This window comes from Podarcis liolepis, assembly GCF_965112155.1.
Source record: "Podarcis liolepis genome assembly, chromosome: 13".
Classification (NCBI taxonomy): Eukaryota; Metazoa; Chordata; class Lepidosauria; order Squamata; family Lacertidae; genus Podarcis; species Podarcis liolepis.
Genome location: NC_139573.1, coordinates 12,282,708 through 12,308,479, shown reverse-complemented (window position 1 = coordinate 12,308,479; position 25,772 = coordinate 12,282,708). Strand labels below are relative to the sequence as shown.

General features: G+C 43.3%; 1 protein-coding gene across 1 annotated transcript; it reads left to right on the top strand.

Annotated features, from left to right (window-relative positions):
• Positions 1-9,919: 9,919 nt before the first annotated feature.
• On the top strand, positions 9,920-16,874 carry LOC310692621 (vomeronasal type-2 receptor 26-like; the record flags this gene model as incomplete). The annotated part of the gene is made up of 5 exons (XM_083473566.1): positions 9,920-9,955; positions 11,874-12,734; positions 14,081-14,308; positions 15,383-15,509; positions 15,973-16,874. 5 exons carry the CDS (start codon positions 9,920-9,922, stop codon positions 16,872-16,874), a joined length of 2,154 nt encoding a protein of 717 aa, XP_083329692.1.
• Positions 16,875-25,772: the final 8,898 nt, after the last annotated feature.

Sequence of the window (25,772 nt, the reverse complement as noted above, 5' to 3'; positions counted from 1 at the left end):
ACAAGACGTGTCATGCAACAAGAAATGGACTCATGAAAGTGGATTGCCAGGAAAAGACTTCCCCACCCTTTGTTTGGTGCCAAACAGGGAGAAGATCTGGCCAAACAGAACGAACCCCTCAGCATGTACCCCCTCCCCCTGTTAATGGATTTACAGCAATAAGATAAAGTGGAGACATTAAATGAAATTTATTGCTTCTAGGTATGAGAGTGTTAATCCAGAATGCGGCAGCTAGACGGATGACTGGGAGTGGCCACCAAGACCATATAACAACCTTCCTGAAAGACCTGCATTGGCTCCCAGTATGTTTCCAACCACAAATCAAAGTGTTGGTGCTGACCTTTAAAGCCCTAATCGGTCTCAGCTCAGTATACCTGAAGGAGTGTCTCCACTCACATTGTTCAGCCTAGACATTGAGGTCCAGTGCCGAGGGCCTTCTAGTGGTTCCCTCCCTATGAGAAGTGAGGGAACCAGGCAGAGGGCCTTCTTGGTAGTGGTGCCCACCCTGTGGAACGCCCTCCCATCAGATATCAAGAAATAAACAACTATCTGACTTTTAGAAGACATCTGAAGGCTGCCCTGTTTAGGGAAGTTTTTAATATTTGATGTTTTTGTGTTTTTTATATTCTGTTGGGAGCCACTCTGTTGGGTATAAATAATTTTTTTTTTATTAGACTACAGAGGATAAAAAAGCAAGTACAGAGTTTACAGGGGGGGCATTTTAAGAGAAAGATCTGCAATGGTTGGAGTCGAAGTGGGAAAGAAACAGCTCACTAAACTATCTTTCGCTTGTTGTGTGCTGAGGTCCCCCAAAACACCCCTACCCCAATAACTCACACATCACACATAATTTTTGTTTAAGGTTTTTGGCATAATTTTGGCCACAACTTTATTATCATACAAATTGTGAGTGGTTGCTTAGGCATTGGTCATGACTAGCTATCCCCCCCGCCTTGGGGGATAGCACTGACTCCCGGATTCCAGCGAGAGTCAGTGTGGAGGAACAAGATCAGGGAAAACTGGAGCTGTGACACAGACCCTACAGTTACTCCCCACATGCTCCTTGGGGCTTACGCGGCCCGCACCCGATTCCAGGGGTTTGGACAAGGGGATGGTAAGCCCCAGAATTCCTTTAACGGAATTCCCGTGCAGCAGCAGCATTGGAGGGGCAGGCACAGCCAATCCATACCCCTCCACCAACCAATTTAACCAATGCCTAACCGCCACTCGAGCCCTTACGCTCGCCTCCAACCACCCACAAATCAAACCACACCCTCAACTTGGACACCACTGAATCCAACCAAACATCATTTCCAACCAAGGAAAGATGAACCCCATCAGCCCTATATAATTCAGCAGCCTTGAATGAAATAAGAGGGTGAGGAATCACGTATCCGCCCAAGCCCACCACCAACTTGCCTGCCGCGGAATTAATCCGCTTTCTAGCATGCTCGGCGGCCGCTGGGTAGGGGCTGCCCCGCCAAATGCGGCGTTGAAGCAACTGTGACCAGATCAATTTAGCATTAGGCACCATAGCCGCCAAATCCCTTAGGTCTTGTAAAATAGCCATACGCAACCCATAGCAAGAAGAGGAAACCAGATCATTTTCCCCAAGCTGCACCACGATTGCCGAAGGAGGGCCAACCAGGAGGACACGCCTTTGCATGAGTGGTAATAATTCCCTCCACTGCATCCCCCTTCTGGAAATCCAGGACACCTGCACGTGCCGCGGAAGGCCCAGGCCATCTCCCAATCCAGACTGGCGAGCTCTGACAGCAGCCCAATGCACAATACTGTGCCCCACTATCCAGATACGGATAGTGTCCAGACCTAGGGTTAAAACAGAAATGTAAGTACACAACACCACATTATTTCCGCACATATGCTGTGAATGCATCCGACTTCCACCGACCCAGGTCTTTTATCCTTTTCACAGATAAACTCCAATGGGCAGCTGTCGTTGCAGCACCAATCCGGAAGGAGTGAGGAGTGAACTCAGATGCCTCAAGGCCACATGCTGCAACAACTTTACGCAACACTATAGTGAATTGATGCTGCACCAATGGGTGCCCATTTTCGTGAAGAAACAGGGGCCCTTCACCCGCTGGTCACAGGGCCAGATACTTCCTAAGATCCTTTACCGGACAAGGGCCACTTTCCCCGGTCACCAGGAGCCTAATCACGGCTCCTCTACCTAGCTGATCCGTCTTTGAGTTTCTGATATTAACCTGCAGGTCTGTCGTAGACATACTCACGTCCTGCAGCAACAAGCCCCTAGAACCCCCATCCCGTTTAGGCTCAAGGACCACCTCTCCTACTCTCAGGGCCCCAAACAAAGTCAATGAGAAGGCTGCAGAAAATAGACGAGCCTCGAACTTAGACCAACAGATGCTACGTAGTTTACTGTGCATCTGTGCTAGCAGCTCAAATGTGATGGGCCGTCTGGAAACAGGCCTAGACGGAGTGAGTCGCCCCCATCCCTCCAAAGCTCTGCGCACCACAAACTTCCCACACGGATCCTTGTTAAAAAATGCCTTACTAAAAAAGGAAATTGCTGCCGAATGAAGTCGCAGCGTCCTGGCCGCCCGGCGCATCTGGAATAGATGTGCCAAATACTGGAGCACCTGAGAGGTGGAATGGGGGGTGGTAACCTCCCCCACAACAGACTGCCCATTAAATAATAAAAAATCAGCCCAGGCCTTTTTATAGGACCTCAAAGTGGAGGGGGCAACAGATGCAGCTACTCCCTGTAAAACTAAGTGCTGCCAAGGTTCCAGAGATGATCCGGGAAAATTTCCGGACGGTCTCGATCCACTGGCGCCAGGGACCTGAATCGCTCCATCTGAAAACGGGACAGAGCATCAGCAATCTCATTAGATATGCCCGGAACAAAACGAGCAGAAAATACAATATTAAAACGCAGACAATGCAAAACAAAAGCCCTCAGCAGGGCCGATACCCTAGGAGATCGTGAAGACTGTCTGGCTAGTATATTCACCACCGCCTGGTTATTGGACCAAAAACAAACTCGATGGTCCTTGAAATGCTCAACCCACAAGTGCACGGCCACTACAATGGGAAAAAACTCAAGAAAAGTTAGGTCCCGAGTTATAGCTTTCCCACGCCATGCAGGAGGCCAGCGCTCAGCACACCATCTACCGTCCCAGAACAGACCAAACCCCAGGGACCCCGCTGCATCAGAGTGCACCTGGAAGTCATTGTGGAGGTTCAAAGTGTCCTGCCACAAAGACACCCCGTTGAATTCCTCCAGGAATTCCAACCAGATACAAACGTCTGCCCGCACCTGACGAGTAAGGTGCACCCTATTCTGCGGGGCCTGCAAGCCCGAGGTGAGTCTGGCCAAACGGGAGCAGAATGGTCGCCCAGGGGCCACGGTATCCAACCAGATACCCAAATAAGTCAGTTGCGTAGAGGGACCCTCCGTCTTCTCTGCTGCCAACGGGACACCCAATTCTTCCGTTAAGGAAGCAAAGGCCTGCAACAATAAAACGCAGTCCCCCGTATTGTTCGCTGAGGCCAATAAAAAATCATCCAAATAATGTGTGACTCCGCCCAAACCAGTTCTATCACGCAAAGCCCACTCCAAAAATGAACTAAAACACTCAAAAGCCGCACAGGCCACAGAACAGCCCATGGGCATGGCCTTGTCGAAGTAAAATCCTCCTTCAAACTGAAAACCAAGCAACCAGAAATCATCGGGGTGAATTGGAAGCAGCCGAAATGCCGACTCAATGTCGCATTTTGCTAGTAGGGCACCGGGCCCAAACTTCCGTATCATCTTGATCGCGTGATCAAGAGAAGCATATTTCACCGAACAGAGCTCCGGGGGAATCACGTCATTTACTGACGTGCCTCTAGGATGAGAGAGATTATGAATGAGGCAGAATTCCCCCGGAGCTTTCTTAGGAACTATACCCAAGGGTGAAATATGCAAGTTGGGAAAAGGGGGACGGCAAAAGGACCGGCCATACGATGTAAAGCCAGTTCTTTTTTGATTTTCTTACGCGGCCACCTCTGGCATATCCTTAACAGATTTCTGGTTAGCAGGATTCCCAGCTATAAGGGTCGATGCCACAGGAATCCTGAAGCCTAAAGAAAAACCATCACGCAAATAGGATGCCGATTCCCTGTCAGGGTACGAGTTCAATAAAGACAGCAACGGCTGTAGCCGTACCAGGGTATAGGCTAAGGAGGATAGGATACTACTTTCCTGCTCCAGTGGCTGGCACTTGGGGAGCAGCTTTTGGGGGCTGTTGAGGGCCCCCTCCTTTACGAAAGGGCCGCCGCCCCCCCGAACACACTGATGCCGAATGGTTCCCTGAGCACTTCTCACACAAGTGTGAGTACCTGCAGGGTTGGCGTTGGCAGATGCCCTTATTGAAGTCCCAACAAAACAACTTACGACCCGCCCTTTGCGGGAGGACCTTGAACTTCTGCGGCTCAGGGGCCTTCTTGTCAATACGTGGGGCCACATAAGTGGTCCAGACATCCAAGTCTTTTCGGTCCCAGCGGGCAGTAGGGATCTTGGCTGCTCTACGTCTAAAATTCTGATCATAAGACAACGCAGCAGTCTCTCCAGCCATTGTGAAGGCCGAACGGACTATAGACAAATACACCCATAAGTGCAAAGACCTTCTAGGATAGGCTGCTGAAACCACGCCAGCGAAAACTTGAAAACTATCTAACCAGCGTTCAAAAGTCCTATCCGCTTTGGCAATAACCGCCCGCTTTTTAGAGGCAGCAAAGCCCTTTTCTAAAGGCTCCTGATCGTCGATCGGAGGGGCCAGGCTAAAGATATCCACATAACGACCATTCAGAATCCTGGACCGCAATTTGTTAGACAAGTGGGCACCATGAATAAGATCCCTTGCCGAATTGGTGGAGACTTTTACGTCAGGCACCAAGACCCCTTCCTGACACTCTTGGACCGCCCCATACTTTACCCTGTGGGAATTTGCCCTCCGCTCCCAAACCCACTTAGGGAGCCCTGAGGTCTCACCAAAGCCCCAATAAAGTTTCAGTGAAGCTTCCTCGTCACTGCTAGAGCTCTGGGAAGAAGTACCTGTAGAAGATGACGAAGTGTTCTTCCGTCTCCTCTTGGCGTGCCTCCTGGAGCTCCGTTTGTGACGGCGGTGCCCACCAGAAGAAGCCTTTGGTGGTGGAGGAAGGCTGTCCTCAACCGAATACTCCGATATATCGCCTTGCTGCACAGTTCCTGGAACTGACTGAAAGGAGACAACCTGTGAATGACCCGGAATTGAACTGCCAGCTCCTGAAGACTGCGCGGGTGAAGCCCGCACAGCTCGACCCCGAGTTGATGCCCTTCTCCTGGCCCCACCCCTGGCATGACTCCGACCCCTTGGCGCAGCAACCTGCGACACAGGTGAGACCGGGGACTGGGCCAGTTGTGTGTCAGGTAAGAAAACCCCGGCTGATAATGGTTCTCTCTCTTCTTCACTAGATGATGACGCCGAAGAAGGAGCAACCACCGTAGGAGCTGGTCGCACAGCGGAGGTTGACGGAGTTGAGCAGCGTTGCATCACGCCTTCCATCTCAGCCTCGACCCGTGCCAGCACCACTGGGTCACCAACCAAACCCGAAACCATGGATTGGAGACGTTGCAGCGACTGGCTAGACTCAGGCGAATGTAAGGCCTGGGACGGGCCTTTAATAAGACGCTTTGTGGAAGGGGCAGGTCCAGGCCTCCTAGCTGCCTTCTTTGGAGCCATCCCTACTATTGGCAGGAAAACAGAAAATTATTTCAAATCAATAAGTGAAAATATATATAATTAAATTAATAATCAACAGATAAGCAACAACCACACTAATTTACAATAGCTTGGCAAACAATACAGGTGGCTAAATAATAGCCACACCACCAAATGGTAAGGCAGGCAGTTAACCATCCCGCAGTTACCCCAACAGCCACTAGAGGCCACCACTTAGACTTTTTAAATGTGCCTGCGCTTGCTCAGCACGGCCACTAGAGGCTCCCACTCAAACCAGGCAAACCCTGCAATTACGCGGCCTGGCCACTAGAGGCCGCCGCGTGGCCAGAAGAAGACAGGCAAAATGGCGCTCCCGCCAAAGTTGCCTCAAAATGTAGGGGCCTCTGGCCACCCTCCCACCAGTGCCCGAAGCCCAGAGGTGGAAGGGGGCTGAAATTAGAGCCGGAAGCGCGAAGGCGCAAACCGGCTTGCTAATGGGCCCATGCGCCGCGCCTCCGGCCCGCTACCGATGATCGTGGCGGCAGCGCAACCCACGCGGGCCCACAGGCGCCACCAACTGCGGCGCCGGAAAAGACGTCCTGGGAGGCCCACCGCGGAGTAAGGTAGGCCACCCTGTCCTTCGCCCCGGACCCCCACCCGCTTGCGGGGAACGGGTCTCAGCGGTCCGCGCCGCCGCTGTGCCGCCGCACCGCCGTGCTGCGTCCCAGGGCCGGCCCCTCGGCCGGGACCCCGCAGGCGGGCAGGCGGACTTACGGGAGCAGAGCCACCCCGGCTCCCCAGGCAGGGAGCAGCCAAAGGGAGCCCATGACCCGAACCGGATGGGCCCCTGGCCGGCACCCACGGAGGCCTAGGAAAAGCGAGGGGGGGAGGAGAAAGGACCAGCTAGGCCAGTCAATGCCTACCGCGAGGGCAGGGAAGGAGGCCGATCCCCTGGCCCGCCCTTCAAGCTCGGCCGAGAATCGGGCCGTAAGCTACCCGGGACCAGGCCCCTCCCCACCAAAGGAAGCCAGCAACGATTAACCAAGACCAATAATAGAGGTAAGAAAAAACAAAGGACAACTAAAGAAGAACAATAGCAATAAATAATAAGGGGAAGGAAGACAATAGAAGGGAAGAGAAAGAGAAGAATAAGAGAAAAGAAAGGGGAAAAGTTATACAACCACTCTCTCGCTGAATTCACTCCGGTGCTGATCCGGTGTCCACAGTGAAAGAGAAAGGAACGAGCTGTGGACCTTCCCTAAATAACCTCTGATCCCACCCCTAAATTGGCAACATCAAATTTACCCCAGTAACACCATCCACCAATCTGATCCAAGCCCTTTGAACCAACCTGGCTGGCAACTGTGGGTGTTTTGTTCGGCCCCATCCGAGAACACGCTAATGTTTTAATGAGAACACGCTATGTCAACTCCTTTGAGATTTATGTGGCAGCTAGCTTTCTTTACATCCAAAAGTGCTGAATCATCCTGATAGCACATGACAACTCCATGAAATTCATATTTAGCTTTGATTACCACTTTGCAACTGAAGTTTTCATTTGGATCGTAAAGTATTCTAGCTTCGGAGGAAACAACACCTATTCTCCTTTTAGAAGTTGTGCAAAATATATTCCACCTCTACAAGCCTTTGGCTAATTAAGCTATCTAAGGCCTTTAAACTGGGGTGGGGGTATTGTTTCTGCTTGCTACTATGTTATGTATTAGTGTTTTTATATTGTAAACTGGCCTCTGCGGTATAGAAATTTAATAATAAAAATAATAATGGAACATCAAAACTTTTCTTTTTTTTCTGAGAGGTGTGTATTTAAAAGAAGTTAGCAATATGATACACGTTTTTGTTCCCCTTTTGAAGTGCTGTTTAAAACTTAAACCCAAAGCAGTCAATTATCTCACATGTAATTACCAAATTAACCACAATCTCTTCTGCTTCTGCTTCCCATCCTTGGGGGTGGGCGGTGTTCCAGAAGGCGCCACTTGCAAAATGATGAACCAAGTTTGGAAGATGTTGTTAACATCCCCTGTGATATTCAGAGCTCGGGCTATAGATAACAGAGAACTCTGCCCATCTGATCAACAATTCCTTTTGCATTACAAATCTGGTGTTGAATGAGTTGTCATTCAGGTTAGGCAGTAGAAATTAGGAATTCTTGAATGGCAATGTTTGAAGATCTGAACTGTGGTCTGAACTTCAGAATTTCCTGCAAGATGGCAGTATTTGCAATGTTGGTATTAGTGCTGTTGCCCTGGGCTGTATGCAAGGTTCCTATTCTTCAATGTTCCATCAGAGACCCCCTTCCCTTTCTTCACAAATATGATCGGTCAGGAGACGTCATCATTGCTGGCATTATGTCACAGGTGTATATAACTTCTAATATACTAACTTTCCATAGACTTCCCTCTTCTGACCTCTTTGGAGAAATTCTGTAAGGAGCTGTATTTCTTTGAATCATAATGTGCATCTGTACTGAATGTATAGCTATATTTGGTGTATCATTGTCACCATCACCCTTTACCTTCTCAAAATTCTCTTTTTCTAGGGGAGCAGATCTAATCCTGAAACCCACTTCTCTGTCTTCTAAGTCATTGTTTTCTATTGCCCCTTGTTCAAAGAGACATTAGCAGCATTTTTGTTTGTTTTCGCATTATTATTATTATTCCACTGTTCTTCTTTCGAGTCGATATATTTATGGGGGACTGGGAGATCTGATGACTTACATTGCTTTCTGAAGGGAGTGTCATTTATACTATCAGTATTTATTGTTATAAGGTAGGGTGTATTCCATGGTTTTCAGTTAAATTTAATATTTAATAATTACATTTAACGATTTACCATTTAGCACATCCATTTTCAGTTTCTTTTGCTTCAGAATATTTTATCAACTCCTGTAGTTCATAGTAACAAGTATTCTACAATATGCATGACTTGAGATTCTAGCAACAGTTTAAGCAGGATGTTCATATTCAACCCCAGTTCTCCAGAAGTTATATATGAGAAAATAGATGGTTTCAGACTTCTGTTCATAGGAATGAAGTCTGATCTACTGCCAGTGACTGGTCTTTCCATTGTAGTTTTAATCAGCATTAAACCAACATATAGTCACGACAAAACCATTATGAGGCAAAGTAAGATTACAAAAAATAATAATTCACAATTAATAAATCACAATTAATAAATGGCCAAGGGGGGCAGGGGGTGGTTTCTGTTAAACTCATCATTATAAAAGTAGAATAGCATGGGTTTTTTTCCCTTTTTAAGAAAATAACAATTTTCCTAGCATTACTGACAATTCTGTTTCCTATATGGTAGACACCATATTGATATCTAGCAACATACATCTAAAGTCACAGGAGCATCACTTTGTATCAGTAGCTCTCTTCTTCTCTTAAACTAAAATGCCATGCACTTAGTACAGCTGGGATTGTGTAGCAAACTTTTTAACTAGAGAGCTGAGTGTTGCATTCAAGTAAAGTTAAATTGACTAATACTATATCTTGCATACAGAAACCCTTGCATATGATAACAACCTTATTGTTTCTTAGATTTGTCTTTCCACAAGAATTGTTTTTTGCTTTTGGATTCTCTTTGATAAACTAAAATGTTTCACTTGCCTTATACCAATGTATTTAAAATAATTGATTGTAGTCTCTTGGGTCTTATCTGATCACTCAAATCTCAACCACTGGAAGAAATTAGGAACCTCAACTTTACATGGAACTTCTATATACATTGTACATGTATCTGTGTATAAATGGTATTAGTTAATAACATCATTCAAAACCAGGGCAGGAATTGACTCAAGGAATACAAATGCCCAGGTTTGTGTGACAATATGCACACATTTCCCTGGACACTGGGCATACAATCTATTTTTTATGAAGGTGCACTATTATCTAACATATAACTCTCTTTGCAGGCCAATGACACAACTCTATCAGCATATCCTGGCCATGGCATTTGCTGTAAAGGAGATAAATGAAAACCCCCAAATCTTACCCAATATAACTCTGGGATTCCACATCTATAATAGCCATTTCAGTGCAAGATGGACCTACCAAGCCTCCATGGAACTTCTCTCCAGGAGAGGCAGATTCATTCCAAATTACAAGTGTGGTGTCAAGAACATTCCAACAGCAGTCATTGGGGGACCAAACTCTGGTTTATGTCTCGACATGGCAACAATCCTCTGCACATACAAGATGCCACAAGTAAGACATGTGCATGAAGCCTGGATGATTATGAAAATATTTACATTTGTTTTGGAATATAGGGGTCTCCCCACTTACATGGGGGTTGTGTTCTGTGGCCCCGTGTGTATAAGTAAAAGGGTGTAAAGTGGGGAACACACCACTTTAGAGGGAGGGCATGTGGAGGGGAGAGAGAGGGAGAGGGAGAGGGAGAGGGAGAGGGAGAGGGAGAGAGAGAGAGAGAGAGAGAGAGAGAGAGAGAGAGATGGCACTAGAGTAGGGTACACAACTCTCCCCCAGAGTGTGGAGAAGCAGTAGTGGGGTGGGGGTTGGGGATGTGAGGTGGACCAGGCAAGTGTCAGGGGGACAAGGCTGGTCTAGGCAGGTTGACCTTTCTGCCCTCACTTTCCATCCTCCCCCTTCCCAAGCCCAAACCCAAGCAAGTTCTGGGAGAGGCAGAGCCACGGTGTCCAGCTGCAAGCAAGTGCCTGTATATCCATTCAGGCTGAGAATTGGTGCTTGAATATTGGTGTATTTCACCATCTTTAAGAACTGGAGGGGCATGGAACATGGGTGATTAACAAGCCATTTGCTTGCCTTTGACTCTCTCTCTCTTTTTTTCCAACAGAGAAAAGTTGGCAGGAGAAGCTTAGGAGAGCAATGGCGGGTATATACTTGTAATAAATGCTAAACATGTCCCTAAGTGACAAAACTTTTTTTATTTATTTCTCATGTAAAAGGACAAACTATTTTTTTATCAGATAATGTATTTTAAATGAATATAAATGGCAAAATATTCCCATTCGCTGAAAACATAAACCAGGCTTCAGATAATGTTATTGCCCCTCCCCATATAGTCAAATCAGTTCCAAATCTCAGAATCCACTAAATTTAATGTAAAAAGCAAACAAAAACTGTGACAACTATTATTTGATCAAATAGAAATTTGAGGTAAGATTAGACTGTTTCTTTTGTATGTGTCCAGCACATTTGTGTATTTCTAACTGACTCTCTGGTGGATGGGAAACATGTTGAACTGTATGGATTCTTGTTGATTCACTAGACTTGTTTGGTCCTATGGAGCATCAACAACACAGGATGTGATATGAACACAGGCGCATGGTCCCCTCTTGATGGTTGTTGGCATCCATCTGTCTTGAAAGACAAAGCGGGTGAAGTCAAACTGCATTGTTTTTGCTGTGTTAGCAGCAACAAAGTGACCGCTCTGGGGCACAAACCTGGGCAGTGTACGTGGAAATCCTGGGTTGCCCAGGTGACAAGACCTCTCAGCCTCACTGCTATGGTCCAAAAGAAAGCAGAGCAATATATCTGGCACCAGTTGGGCTGGATTTGTGTAGAGTTTAGTCCTTAGCCTTTTCTTCTCTTGGTTTATATATATATATTAGTAACTGTACTGATGTAACAGTTTTTTACATAACTGTATTTTTTGTAATATTTTAAGTTGTGTTTCAGTACTTCAGTTTTTTACATGTCACTTAGAGATAGTTTTAATATCCTAAGCAGTGCCGGATTTACGTATAAACTAAACAAGCTATAGCTTAGGGTCCCACTTTCTTGGGGGTCCCCCCAAAATATACTTCTTTATTGTATCTCACTTTGATAAAATACATATTTTGTTATGTGCAAATGGTTTTAGATACCTATTAGGTCCATAAATTACCATATAGCATATATTCAACACAAAAAAACAGTGACAATTTGTTGTTGACAAAGGACAGCTGGACATATAATGGACCCCATTACCTTCAGTAGTTTAGGGCCTCATCAAATCTAAATCCGACCCTGATCCTAAGCGGTATAAAAATTAACTAATAATTTAATCCATCAATCAAATCCTGATCTGAGTTTAACTATTGTTCAAAATCAATAAAGGGATTCATTTTTTCCCCTTCCTTCTTTTGTAAATTATTACCCGCAGCTTGTCTTTGGCTCTTCTCCCATGCTGAATATAAATATGCAAGCTGTTTTCATTCACCGAATGTTCCCAGACCAGGCTCAGCAATATGAGGGGATTCTTCAATTACTGCAGCATTTCAATTGGATATGGATTGGGGTGATTTGTCAGGATGACAAAAATTCAGAGAGATTTGTACATAATGTTCTACCCATGTTTGAGCAGAAGGGTATCTGCTTTGATTTTGTAAAGAGATTCACTAAATTGAATGTTTTTCAAGGGATCACTGCAATGATGGCTGCAGGACTTGAAATAATCGATGTTATTGTGCGAAGCACGGCCAATGTTGTGATTGTGCATGGTGAAATTCATACGATAATGGAAATGAGAGTGTACTTCAAGATGCAAGGGACACAGGATATGCCAAGGCAAAGCCTAGGAAAGGTTTGGATTATGACAGCCCAGATGGATTTCACTTCATATCCCTTTCAAAGCTGTTGGGACATAGGTTTCCTCCATGGTGCTCTATCTTTTGCCATTGACTCAGAGGGTATCATAGGATTCCAGAAATTTATTCAGAGACGACGCCCTGCCTCAGAAAAAGAAGATGGCTTCATCAGAGTTTTCTGGGAAGAGGCATTTAACTGTTCTTTTCACAAACCATCTTTAGATAAGAGACATGAGGAGTCCTGCACTGGGGAGGAGAGGGTTGACACGCTTCCTGCGTCTGTTTTTGAAATGAGCATGACTGCCCACAGCTATAGCATCTACAACGCTCTATATGCTGTGGCACATGCTGTGCATTCCATGCATTCCTCCAAATTCAAACATGGGACTATGGCAGGTGGAATAAGATCAGCATACGTGGACCAGCAGCCATGGCAGGTAATGCTCTAATCCAGACACATTCGACTCCCAAGAGACTGTGATCTACTCCCTGTATTAAAAAAGCTGGCAGTGATCTACCCATTGTCGTTGGAGGGAGGAGGAGTGGGTGGGTGGTGGGTGGGTGGAAGGGGAGAATTCCCCAGAGTTGTTGAGCTCTAATGCAGAAGTTTGTAGTAAACTCTGAAACTGCGTGAAAGGGGAATAGCTCCTGACAACATGGGGGGGAAAACACCTTTCTTCTTTGATTGATTTTTTGGAGAAAATATGATTATCCAGTGGGGTTCAGAGCAGGGGAGATCACAAAACAGCAAATTAAAATAAATGATGGACCATAGTCAGAGAAACATCTACAAACAGCCTTTCATTTCTATAGGCCTTTGGCTGATTCACATTCTGTGTCCTTTTAAATGTGTTTGTGGGAGGGGGATTACTGATTTGTTTTTGTTCTTGTTTTTATTATGTCTTTTGTGTTCTCATTTTGAGTTTTGTATAATTATTTTGTTAATAATAATAATAATAATACAGGGTATGTGATAGCAGAGCAGGCAGCAACAGCAGTAGGAGTAGGTATGTTGTGGTGGCAGCCGCAGCAGCAGCAACAGGACATGGTGGCATTCTCATTTCTCCTCAACAGCAAAATGGGATGTGCCATCTCTGACAAGAACCATGCTGACTTCCTGCCCTTTTCTCACGTGAGCCACTCCACCAGCACCAGCCATCTCACTAGTGCAACTTCGGCGCCACTAAGGGACTTTAAGCTACTATGACATTCTCCATAAGTATTTAAAGCAACCATTCCTCACTATGATACACTATCACCCTGTCCCATACTTGCATTTCTTTATTCATCCTTAGGGGAAAAGATAATATTTGGTTCTACCCAGTACCTAATTCAAAAAGTACAAAAATAAAACTTCATACTGTTATGAAGGAGTGATTCTGTAAACAAGTATCGCTGGGTAAGGCCCCTCAGGCAGGTGTTATTTAGTCCCCAAAGTGGGAGCAAGTGATCGAGCTGACAGCACATCTCAGCCCCTATAAATCTTTGAGTTAACCTGCTAAGAGGGGGAGAGAACACGCCATAGATTAGACTGCTGTTTGATGTCTGTAGCTGGTGCCAGAGAAGACTCCAATAAAGCCTGATAACCCGTTCAGTGCTTACGTGTGAGTTATTAGAAGCTTGGAGGGAGGACTTTGGGAAGCGACCCCCTCCTTGGCACATACTGCTTTTAAGTACCGTAGGTGATTATCCAAAACCTTCAAATGTAACCAACAACCACCATTTTGTAATATTTCAATTCTTTGGATACTATATTAATTCCTTCCCTCCTCCCACAATTTAGCTCCACGAATTTCTGAGAAGGGTCTCCTTTAACAATAGTGCTGGGAAAGAGGTTTCTTTTGACCAGAATGGGGAATTAAAAACTGAATTTGATATTGTCAACTGGGTCACCTTCCCAAATGAGTCATTTCTTAGAGTCAAAGTTGGAATGATGGACCCAATGGCTCCTCTCAAAAAAGGGTTGACCATTTATGATAATGCCATTGTGTGGCCTAGCCGGTTCAACCAGGTAAGGTCTGCTTCATGTGAACTTCAGATGTGTATGCAAAACTGCTTCAGTGAGATTATGATGTGAAAGGCGTGATCCCAGGCCTGCCTTGATGTAGAGCAAAAGAAGCTATTTCTTTCGGTGATGGGAACATATAGGGGCAAATATTCAGATATAGCCAACTGAGGTGGTAGAGGATTTAGACTGGGGAAAAGGTAACATTCAAAAAAGTTCTATAGGTCAGCCATTAGTTCATTACAATTATCTTAATAAATAAAGAAGAGTACAGTAGATCCATATCACTCATTTCTGGTACAGTGGAACCTCGGTTTTCAACCATAATAAGTTCCAGAAGACCGTTCAACTTCTGAAATGTTCAAAAACTGAGGAGCAATGGGTGGTTGGCAAAATCTATTGAGAAAAAAGAAAAACATGCAGTGGAAGCTGTTTGACTTCCGAGGTGCGTACGAAAACGGATGTAATTACTTTCAGGTTTTCGTCATTCAGCTTCAGAAGTGTTCGGCTTCCAAGATGCTCGAAAACCCACTGTATTATGGAAAGGGTGCAAGCAACATTGTTTCCCACTGTTTTGGTCTCTGAACTAATAACATTCTAAGTCGATAATATCAGGACCCCTAGTTGCAAACTAATATGTTGAGAAACTGACCAAGCAAAGGTTGTAGCTGAAAATAAAACTAAATTGAAAAATATAAAGATAGTAAAGCAGAGGCTAATTGTGCAAGGATGCAATATGGAGAGATTGCATGAAGGGCAGAGAATTTTGGAAAATATCATTCAGATGTGACTGATAATACACTGTGGTAGCTTTGAGGGAGTTGTTGTATAATCAATATGATTATGATAACGGTTTTTATGAGGGCACAGTTGCTGGAGAAATGACAAAGATTCCAATACGGCGGCTTTTACTGGAGGTGAAAGGGATCACAGGGCAGCCTACAACAAAACACACAACACAATAACAAACAAAAGCAATAACTCTAGCCTCCACAGTATCAACCAATAAACTGTAGTTATCTAAAGATGGGTCAATGAGTGACACACTTCAACATTATTTCCTCTTTCATTTATGGACAGGTACAACCCCTTTCTGTGTGTAATGAGAATTGCCTTTTAGGTTATAGTCGGACCAAAAAGGAAGGAGAGCCATTTTGCTGCTATGGTTGCCTTCCATGTCCAGAAGGGAGAATTTCTAACCAGAAGGGTAAGATTTGTTGTGTACACTATTTATAAATTATGCCAGATATGATCTAGTAAATTTACACCAGAAACTAGTTTCCTTGATGTTTTAAGTGTAAGAACAGGGGAGATAAGATGCTGTTGTCTCATATTACTCTTGACGTGGGTCCACTTTGGTGCTGAAGTTTTCAGTTTCATGATAGGTCTGGGGGAAGGATTTCAGCAAAACTAGAGATGAGAAAGGAATTGATACCTTTTGTTTAGTTATATCTTGGGAAAGAATCTTTATTGTAAGACCAGTTGGTCTCAATAGGTGCATTACTGCAAGGGCTGCAGCTTGTTAAGGTTCTCTTGAACACAATGTCCTGAGAAGAAATCAGTCATGTATTTCAATAGCACTATAGAAGCAGTCATTTAAAGCTATCATAATGTTATGCTTGCTTTTAACCAGAGTTTCCATGCATAAAAATGACTCTTTTCTTTTCCAGATATAGATGACTGTTTTGAATGCCCTGAAGATCAATATCCAAACAATGGCCAGTATGAATGCATTGTGAAAGCAATAACCTTCTTGTCTTATGGAGAACCTTTGGGGGTTAGTTTGGCTGTTTGTACTCTACTCTTGTCATTCGTCACTGCTTGGGTGCTCTGGATCTTCATTAAGCACAAAGAAACTCCCATAGTCAAAGCCAATAACCGGAACCTCACCCATACTCTCCTCATCTCACTCCTGCTCTCATTCCTTTGCCCTTTGCTTTTCATAGGCCAGCCTGAGAAGTTTACATGCCTCTTTCGACAAATTGCTTTTGGCATGATCTTCTCAGTGGCCATTTCTTCTATTCTGGCCAAAACCACCATAGTGGTTCTAGCTTTCATGGCCAACAAACCAGGATCTAGAGTAAGGAAATTGGTGGGGAAACGATTGGCTACCTCCATTGTTCTTTCCTGCTCCCTTATTCAAGCTACAATTTGTAGTGTGTGGCTGACAACCTCTCCCCCATTTCCAGTCCTTGACATGCACTCGATGACTGAAGAAATTGTGCTTGAATGTAATGAGGGTTCAACTATCATGTTTTACTGTGTCTTGGGATTTATGGGTGTCCTTGCCGCTGTCAGTTTCACAGTGGCCTTTTTAGCTAGGAAGCTGCCGGACAGTTTTAATGAAGCCAAGTTCATCACCTTCAGCATGTTGGTCTTTTGCAGTGTGTGGTTATCCTTTGTTCCAACCTACTTGAGCACAAAGGGAAAATACATGGTGGCAGTGGAGATCTTCTCCATCTTGTCCTCCAGTTTTGGGTTACTGGGCTGCATATTTTCTCCTAAATGCTATGTCATTTTGATGAGACCTGAGTTGAACAATAAGGGGCAGCTAATTAGAAGAAATGACTAGAAAATCAATGGGTCCAATGTTAACTAAATATTTTTCTACTCAAAAGTATGCAATTAATAATGAGTGATACATATAAGGAGATCACACACATACTGTTCTGTAGAAAATAAACAATTTATTATTAAATAAACAAATAAATAAATAATCATAAGAGCTTGTCTGTCCATTTATGTCAACATCCTCCCCGAAAGTATTATATTCTCTCTGATTACAAGCCTAACCTGTGAGCTACATTGCAGTTTTCCTACCCTGGCATTTTCTATATTTTCTCCAATATGAGAGGCAATATGTCCTCCTTGAGGGCTTTTGAGGAGTAACTGGTTGGCCACTCTGAAAACAAAATGTTGGACAACATAGGCTCTTGGTCTTATCCAGCAGCCCTTCCCTTCCCTTCCCTTCCCTTCCCTTCCCTTCCCTTCCCTTCCCTTCCCTTCCCTTCCCTTCCCTTCCCTTCCTTCAAAACACTTGGAGATTATTTTGGGTTTTATCAGGGTATTCTAGAGCTGGCCAATAGACTTTTAATTTAGTATTGTCCATTGATCATCAGTGGGTCTGATCTGTGAATGACTTAGGATACATCTTATCTTTAATGAAAAACAGATTGCTCACCCAAAAGCTTTTCTCTTAAAGTTTGATTATCCCCTGAAAGTTGGTGATATTCTTCTATAAATACTTTATTAGGGGAAAGATGATCCAAGCAACGCAGGGGAGCAGAACTGAGTCATTAACATCAAATATGGAGAAATGTATATTAGTATCCTAGCCAATACTTGGCTTGAATGTGGCATCAAATAAATTTTGGGGGTGGGGTAAAAAAAAAGTCATTGAAGTTTAATGATTCCTGTGAGCTTAAAATGCATTAGAAAACTTTTATGTTCGCTCTTCACTGAGCTGCCCCTATTGTGCTCATTTTTGAGAGTTTTTATTTTTCTGGACTGAAACTTTTGTGATGGATATGTAAAAATAATTACAATTATTTTACTATATTAGAAAAACAGGACACAGAAAACAATGAATTTCTGAAACTGTAGCTTATTGGGAAACTGATTACTTGAAGACAATAGAAGTTTTCATTTGAATAGCTGATGTATTTTCAGTCTTGATAAGCTGGCAATGTTCATAAGTTGCACACGAGTTTTTACATCAATAGTTACCAGTGAAGTTGCTATTCTATAAGATATATTTCCTTTCTAAGATATCAGCTTTCTGAGTTATTTTCTAGTTTATGTGCTGATGCACATTAGAGCTTTCTCCATACTTAGGAGGACCAGCTGAAACTTTTGCCGGGATGTGACAAATACTTTTCTTTTGCCATGTTATATGGAGTAATTACTAGGAATTATATTTTCTGTAATCATCAAATTAATCACAATCACTACTTCTCTGTATCTCTAGAGGGTTCCAGTAGCAACATGGAAAACTATGAGCTAAGACTGGAAGATTAATATGCCCAGTGATATTCAAGCTTAGGCAGACAGACACTCAGTGCTCTGTCAGTCTGATCAATGAATCTTTACACTCAGGAGATCTGGCTTTTGTGGCCATTCTAGTGACTTGTTACTGCTCAGGAACACTCAAATGGCAGTGTGCAAAGAGAGGAATTATTTCTTCCCCAAATCCTGCAAGCTGGTACTCTATGCAGTATTGAAATTAATGCTATTTTCTCTAAATGAGGGCAACATTCCGATTGCTCAATGTTCCATCAGGCATCCTCTTCCTATTCTTCATGAATATTATCAGTCTGGAGACATCGTTATTGCTGGCATTATTTCTCAAATCTATATAACTTCAAGTGTAGCCTTCAATATACCACCCTCTCCTGAGTTCCTTGAGGACATTATGTAAGGAATTGTTTGTGTGAACATGTGAGCATGTGAGTTTAAAACCATAGGATCTTTCTGTAATGAATATATATCTGCATTCGCCATATGATGAGGGTGATGATCATTATGATAATTGCCAGGAGTCTTTTCTTTCAGTCCTGATTTTTATGAAGGGTGGGGGTGGAATTTAGGCAGGGTCGGTTCATCTTAGTTTAAGAATTTCTGGTTATAATGAGATCTAAAACTAGCATTTCATCATCATTAAATGATCATGAGGCAGAAAAAACCATAGCACCCACATCCAGTTTCTTAAGGCTTTCTTGTGATTTACCGTGGTAATATTTGTATTTCTAGATTTCACACTTAACCTTTATCATTGCAAAGCGATTAACCACTCAAACCTGGAGGTGATTTCATGATCAGCTTTGAACAATACTCAGAAGACAGGATAATCTGACACTTTCTACTCATTTCAAAAATCTGATATTAGTAGTAATGGCCGCAAATATAATAGCAGCAGTACTGTCAACAACTGCTTACATTTTGCAAAGAGGAGCACAAAATAGGGGTATATGGCAAATTCAGTTGTGTGATAAATCTGTGGAACTTCTAGCCACCAACATAATATCTCAGTGGCTTATTTGCCTTCTAATTTGATAATGATAATTATATTGTCCCTTACACCTATGAAATATTCCAAAGAATCAGGCACAGATTCTTCCATCAGAGGAATCTTCCCTGGCTACAACCTAAGTTTATTTTGAGGTTCAACCTGTAAAAAAATACATTCCCCTTTCTGAGTTTTCTGGAAGCTGATAGTGAGGGATGGTTCTGGTTATCAGAATTAAAAGTAATGCCATGAGCTGGCTGTTCAGGAAAGCAAAATGTGCAGGTTTGTGTTTCAATATATTCTCACATACTTCCCTGTACTATGGACAAATAATAGGGTGTTGTTGCTGATAATGCCAAAGTGGCAGGTTTGATCCCTTTATACGACAGCTGCATATTCCTGCATTGCAGGTGATGGGGCTAAATGAGTGGTTCTCAGACAATGGTCTCCATCTGTTTTGGGGCTACAACACCCATCATCCCTAGTTAGCAGGACCAGTTTTCAGGGATGATGGGAATTGTGGTTCAGAAACAGATGGAGACTCAAGTTTGAGAAGCACTGGGCTAAATGATTCTCAGGGTCCCTTCCAACTCTACAATTCTACAATTCGTGAAGATGCGCTGTTGTTTAATATGTAGTTCTCATTACAGGCCAATGACACATCTCTACCAGCATATCCTGGCCATGGCATTTGCTGTAAAAGAGATCAGTGGAAATCCCCAAATCTTACCCAACGTCACTCTAGGATTTCACATTTATAATAGCCATTTCAGTGCAAGCTGGACCTATCAAGCCTCCATGGAACTTCTCTCTAGACAAGGACGACTCATCCCTAACTACAAGTGCGATGTGGTGAACACCCCAGTTGCAGTCATTGGAGGATCGAACTCTGAAGTAGGCCTTGACATGGCAACAATCCTCTGCATCTACAAGATGCCACAAGTAAGATGTGTACTTGGGTTTATTACTGATGGGTCATAAGCAAGCCAATTACAAATATAATCAGACTGAATGTGGGTACTTGAATGAATGAGTGATTCACCATGTTTGAGATTTAGAGGACCGGCAAATGAAGGCACAGTCAAATCTCAGTTGTCAAACATAACCCATTCTGGAAGCCCGTTCAGCTTCTGAAATCTTTGAAAGCCGAGGCGCAGCTTCCAGTTGGTTGCAAGAGAAATTGGCAAAAGTCAGAGTACAGGCAAAAAATAGGCAGTGGGAGATTTTTCTAACTTGGCTCCATAAATTATTGAAGGACATGCAAATACTGAAGCATCCCCATGTAGACACAACATATGGAATCGTTCCTCACTGAACATTATAATGAAGAATCATATGAACTGTGGAGACATTATATGGACTAAACATGTAGATCTAGCATGAAACAATTCCACAGTGGTTTGCCGTTACAGGCACATAACAGTTGTGGCAGCTCCAGGGAGAGCCACAAGAATGGACACAGTAGACTGGTATTGGGTTGCATTAGGCCACAGCTTTATTGATTCCAGGACAGAGTAGGTTTGGCCAAGGCATTGGGCGTGTGTCCAGCATCAGGCAGTCCACCTGCTACCTGATATGAATCTGGTGGCATTGACCTTGTGTTAGAGAGTCGATTGCAACGTGGTTTAGGTGCCACAACCCCACACAGACTGCCATTGGGAGAGGTGTATTGGCCCATCAGTCTCCCAGTGGACTCCCGGGCAGAGTCACCACTCCTAGACCCCTCTAATGGGATATCCCTGTGACTAAGAATCCAGCCCAGTGCCTTCTCTGCCAAAGTTGTGATGATTGTTATGAAGTAGGTGAAATCCTGCAAGCTGGCCAATTTGCTGGCAGGGGGAAATTCCTCCATAGCCTTCAATATGGTGATTGAGTAAACCATAGCAAGGTCCATATGCAACTCTCCTGCTCACCCACACAGTGAACCCCTAACAGACTAGGTAGGTGAAAAATCCAGAGACGATCAGCCAAGAGGGTGCCCTACATCCGGCTGCTCCCTTAAATAGGCCAGGGGCGGGCTGGGTGCAGCTCCTAAGCCCCTGCCACTGATTGGCCGTGTGGGCACTGCCCACCCATATTGGCAGAACTGTTGCGGCCAGCAGTGGGGTGGCACCAGGTGACCAACCCCTCCCCTGGACATGCCAGAAGATGGTGGCCTCTCTGAACCCACCATGGCTGTGCCATGCTGCCATCACCCACCCAGAGCCCCAGATATGAAATTTTGATGTTGTCCCACTAAATTCCATATAGCAACCTGTTTTTATTTATTCTTGCAAATTCATTCATCTATATCCAGTGCTTTTTTTCTGGGAGGACACAGGTGTATGCATGTCCCTAAACATTTTGTGAATCTAATGGGAGAAGAAATTGTTGTTGTTGTTGTTATTTTTAAAAAGTTAGTTTCTTTTCTAATACGTTGAATCATCAGTTCCGTTGCTACCCCCAATGGTGGCATCTTTTCCTGTCATGGTATTTCCTGAGTCTCAGATGAAATTGAGAGTTTAATATGTGAAGTGGGAGTTGTAAGTAGGGCAGATGTTAGTGCACACAACCTCTTGCCAATGTGGAAGTTACTGTCAGCTGTCAGCTGTGTAACATGAGGTGATGCATGTTCTTTATACTTTTGCCCATTAACAGTATTTATTTTCCCCCAAATTGAACTATAAAATGGTGATTTTCTTGAGTCAAAATGAGAGTACCCCTAAACATTTATTAAGAAATAAAGCACTGTCTATATCTGCAGATTCCAAATCAACATAAATAAATAACAAATTGAATAGCCCCTGTCAATCGATACTCATTAACTGAAAGTTGAAATCTTGTTTTGAGTTTATTTGGTATTTGGATCTCAACATTTGGTATCTCCTTTCCCTATCTCTTTATAAAAATGATCGTCTTTAGCTCATCTATGGCTCTTCTCCTATTTTGAATAAAGACATGCAAGCGGTTTTCTTCCATAAAATATTTCCAGATGGGGTTCAACAATATGAGGGGATCGTTCAGCTACTGCTGCATTTCAGTTGGATGTGGATTGGCGTGCTTTTTCTCTACGATGACACTGGAGACAGATTTGTACAAAACGTTCTTCCCATGTTTGCCGAGAAGGGCATCTGCTTTGATTTTATAGAAAATTTTCCTAAGGTATCTTTTTCTGATGATTTGGATGACCTGGTGGAGGAAGGTTCTAAAACAATCAGCACTGTTGTGGGAAGCACCACAAATGTTGTAGTTGTGAATGGTGAAATTCATACAATTATGGTAATGAGAATGATGCCCAGTCTTGCAGAAGCAAATGGCATAAAAATAGAAGGCAAGGCAAAAGTCTGGATTATGACAGCTCAGATGGACTTTACATCCTTTCCCATTCAAAGAGGTTGGGACATAGCTTTCCTCCACGGTGCTCTAGCCTTTGCAGTTCATTCTAGGGATCTTCTAAGATTCCAGAAATTTATTCAGATGAGAAACCCAATCTTGGAAAAAGAAGATGGCTTTGTCAGGCTTTTCTGGGAAGAGGCATTTCATTGTCATTTTACTGATCCTACTTTGGAGGAGGAAGACGAACAGATCTGCACTGGGGAGGAGAATATCGAGAGCCTTCCTGGGTCTGTTTTTGAAATGAGCATGACAGCCCACAGCTACAGCATCTACAATTCTGTATATGTTGTGGCACATGCTTTGCACAACATGCTTTCCACCAAATTAAAATACAGAGGAATGGCAGGTACAGTAAGGTGGGAACTTTTGAATCAACAGCCATGGCAGGTAAAGTTCTATTCCAAATAATACAGATGTTTGTTGCTAAATCTGGCTAGTTATAGGGTACCGTGATATCATAATTCATATGAAGTCAGCCCTGGTTTCTTGAAAACAATCCAGGAAAGTGAAGAAGCCCTAAATATTGTGCTAAAGGATTATTATTATTATTATTATTATTATTATTAATTAATTAATTAATTAATTAATTAATTAAAATTGCCAACAACTCTATCAAGCTCAAGGCAACCCAAAGCAACTTACAACCAAACAAATATCCAATAAACCCCACATAGACACGTTAAAACCAAGAGGAAAAAGTAATACATTAAAAATATCTCACCCACTTCTAAAAGGCCACAGATAGTTCAAGGCCCAATGTGTGGTTACAGAGCACAGTTTTCTGCTGGCTCCTAAAGATATATAGTGATGGTGCCAGGTGAGCAAAACTGGGGAGATTGTTCCATAGACAGGGAATGCTGCAGAAAACTCTTGTTCTTCTGTTGCCATCCTCTGGACCTCTCATAGAGTGGGCACAAGAAGTAGGGTCTCCCATGATGAGTGCAGGGTCTGGGTTGGTTCATATGTGAAGAGGTGGTCCTTGAGATATTGAGATCTCTGAACCATTTACAGCTTTATAGGAAACTAATGCAGTGGTACCTTGTTTCTCGAACTTAATCTATTCCAGGAGTCTGTTCGACTCCCAAAACTGTTCAAAAACCAAGGTGTGGCTTCCATTTGGCTGCAGGAGCTTCCTGCACTCAAGCCGTCGGATGTTCGGCTTCCGAAAAATATTCACAAACATTTTACTTACTTCTGGTCATATCCAGAGAGTAGCACCCTAAAAAGCTTAAGGCCCATCTATCTGAAAGAATGTCCTGTTTGACCTTTGAGGTTCGTTTGGGAAACAAAAACAAATGAACATTCAAGTAGATCATATTGCTTAAAAGAATCAGCACTATCACCCTTTTTATATGCCCATAAATATCTCCCCCTCTTTCAGCAACCTCAATTATCTAAGAAGGGCCTCATTAAGAGAGAGAGGGGGCAGCTTTTAAACAGACCACAAAGCATTATATCAATCATGAAATATAACCACAATGTTATTGTGTTTGGGCACATATTCGTGAATTCTCTCCCACTTCCTATATAGCTCCACCACTTTCTGAGAAGTGTATCGTTTAATAATAGTGCTGGGGAAGAAGTTTCATTTGACCAAAACGGACAATTAGTATCTGGATTTGATATTATCAACTGGATCACATTCCCAAATGAGTCATTTCTTAGAGTCAAAGTTGGAAGGCTGGATTCCCAGGCTCCTCTGGACAAGGGGTTAACCATTCATGATGATGCCATCATGTGGCCAGACAGATTTAACCAGGTAAGTTCCATTTCAGAAAGTCCGCTGATATTTTTTTCCAGTGGGCCATAACAATTTCACTGTAATATATTAAAGCATCCATTCTCAGATCAAACTAGATGTAACTATGGAAATAGAAAGCCATTACACTAATCAAAATTACCACCAAAATAAGATATTATAATAGTGTTGGGGGCATAGGAGGACCAACATGGTATAGGTATGGGGCAGAAATCCAGTGAAAACAAATCATGATGGGAGGACCTATAGGTATGCAGGATCAGACCAATGGCCTATCTAATCCAGCATCTTGTTGTCACAGTGGCCAACCAGATGCTTATGAATCATAGAATCATAGAATGATAGAGTTGGAAGAGACCACAAGGGCCATCGAGTCCAACCCCCTGCCAAGCAGGAAACACCATCAGAGCACTCCTGTCATATGGTTGTCAAGCCTCTGCTTAAAGACCTCCAAAGTAGGAGACTCCACCACACTCCTTGGCAGCAAATTCCACTGTCGAACAGCTCTTACTGTCAGGAAGTTCTTCCTAATGTTTAGGTGGAATCTTCTTTCTTGTAGTTTGGATCCATTGCTCCGTGTCCGCTTCTCTGGAGCAGCAGAAAACAACCTTTCTCCCTCCTCTATGTGACATCCTTTTATATATTTGAACATGGCTATCATATCACCCCTTAACCTCCTCTTCTCCAGGCTAAACATGCCCAGCTCCCTTAGCCGTTCCTCATATGGGAAGCTAGAAGGAGGACTTGCACATAATAACACTCTCCCTTCCTGTAGTTTCCAGCAACTGGTCTTCAGAATACCCAGATGAACCACTTACCTTATGTCTCACATATGATGTTGGATAACTGCCTGTATTTCTTTTCTTTTTCTTTCTAAAAAGCAGTTACAGTCACCAGCATGTGACTGCCTAATGCATGGCAGTTCTGCTGCCCCATGTCTTGAGAAGAAAGCAAATCTTCAGGAACTTGCAGATCCTGATGACATCCCATGACTGATAGAGGGAATTATACATAGCTATGTATATAAAATACATTGTAAGTTGAAATCAAATAACTTATAAATGGCTGTAAATAATTTTTAAAGCAAACAAGAGAAACCATGAGCGAATTTTTAAACAGTTTCACACAGATTTGTGCAGATTCTTTCTAAAATAGTTTCACACTATAAATATCTAGGAGTGGCGGTCCAGGCCTCAGGAACCAACAAAATTCATATTAATTCCATCGGGAGTGCTAGGGAAAGATCTGCTAACTGTACCCTCAAATTTCTTAGAACTAAAATTACGTATATAAGGCCCTAAAATTATATAAGGCCAAAACACTGGCACAGC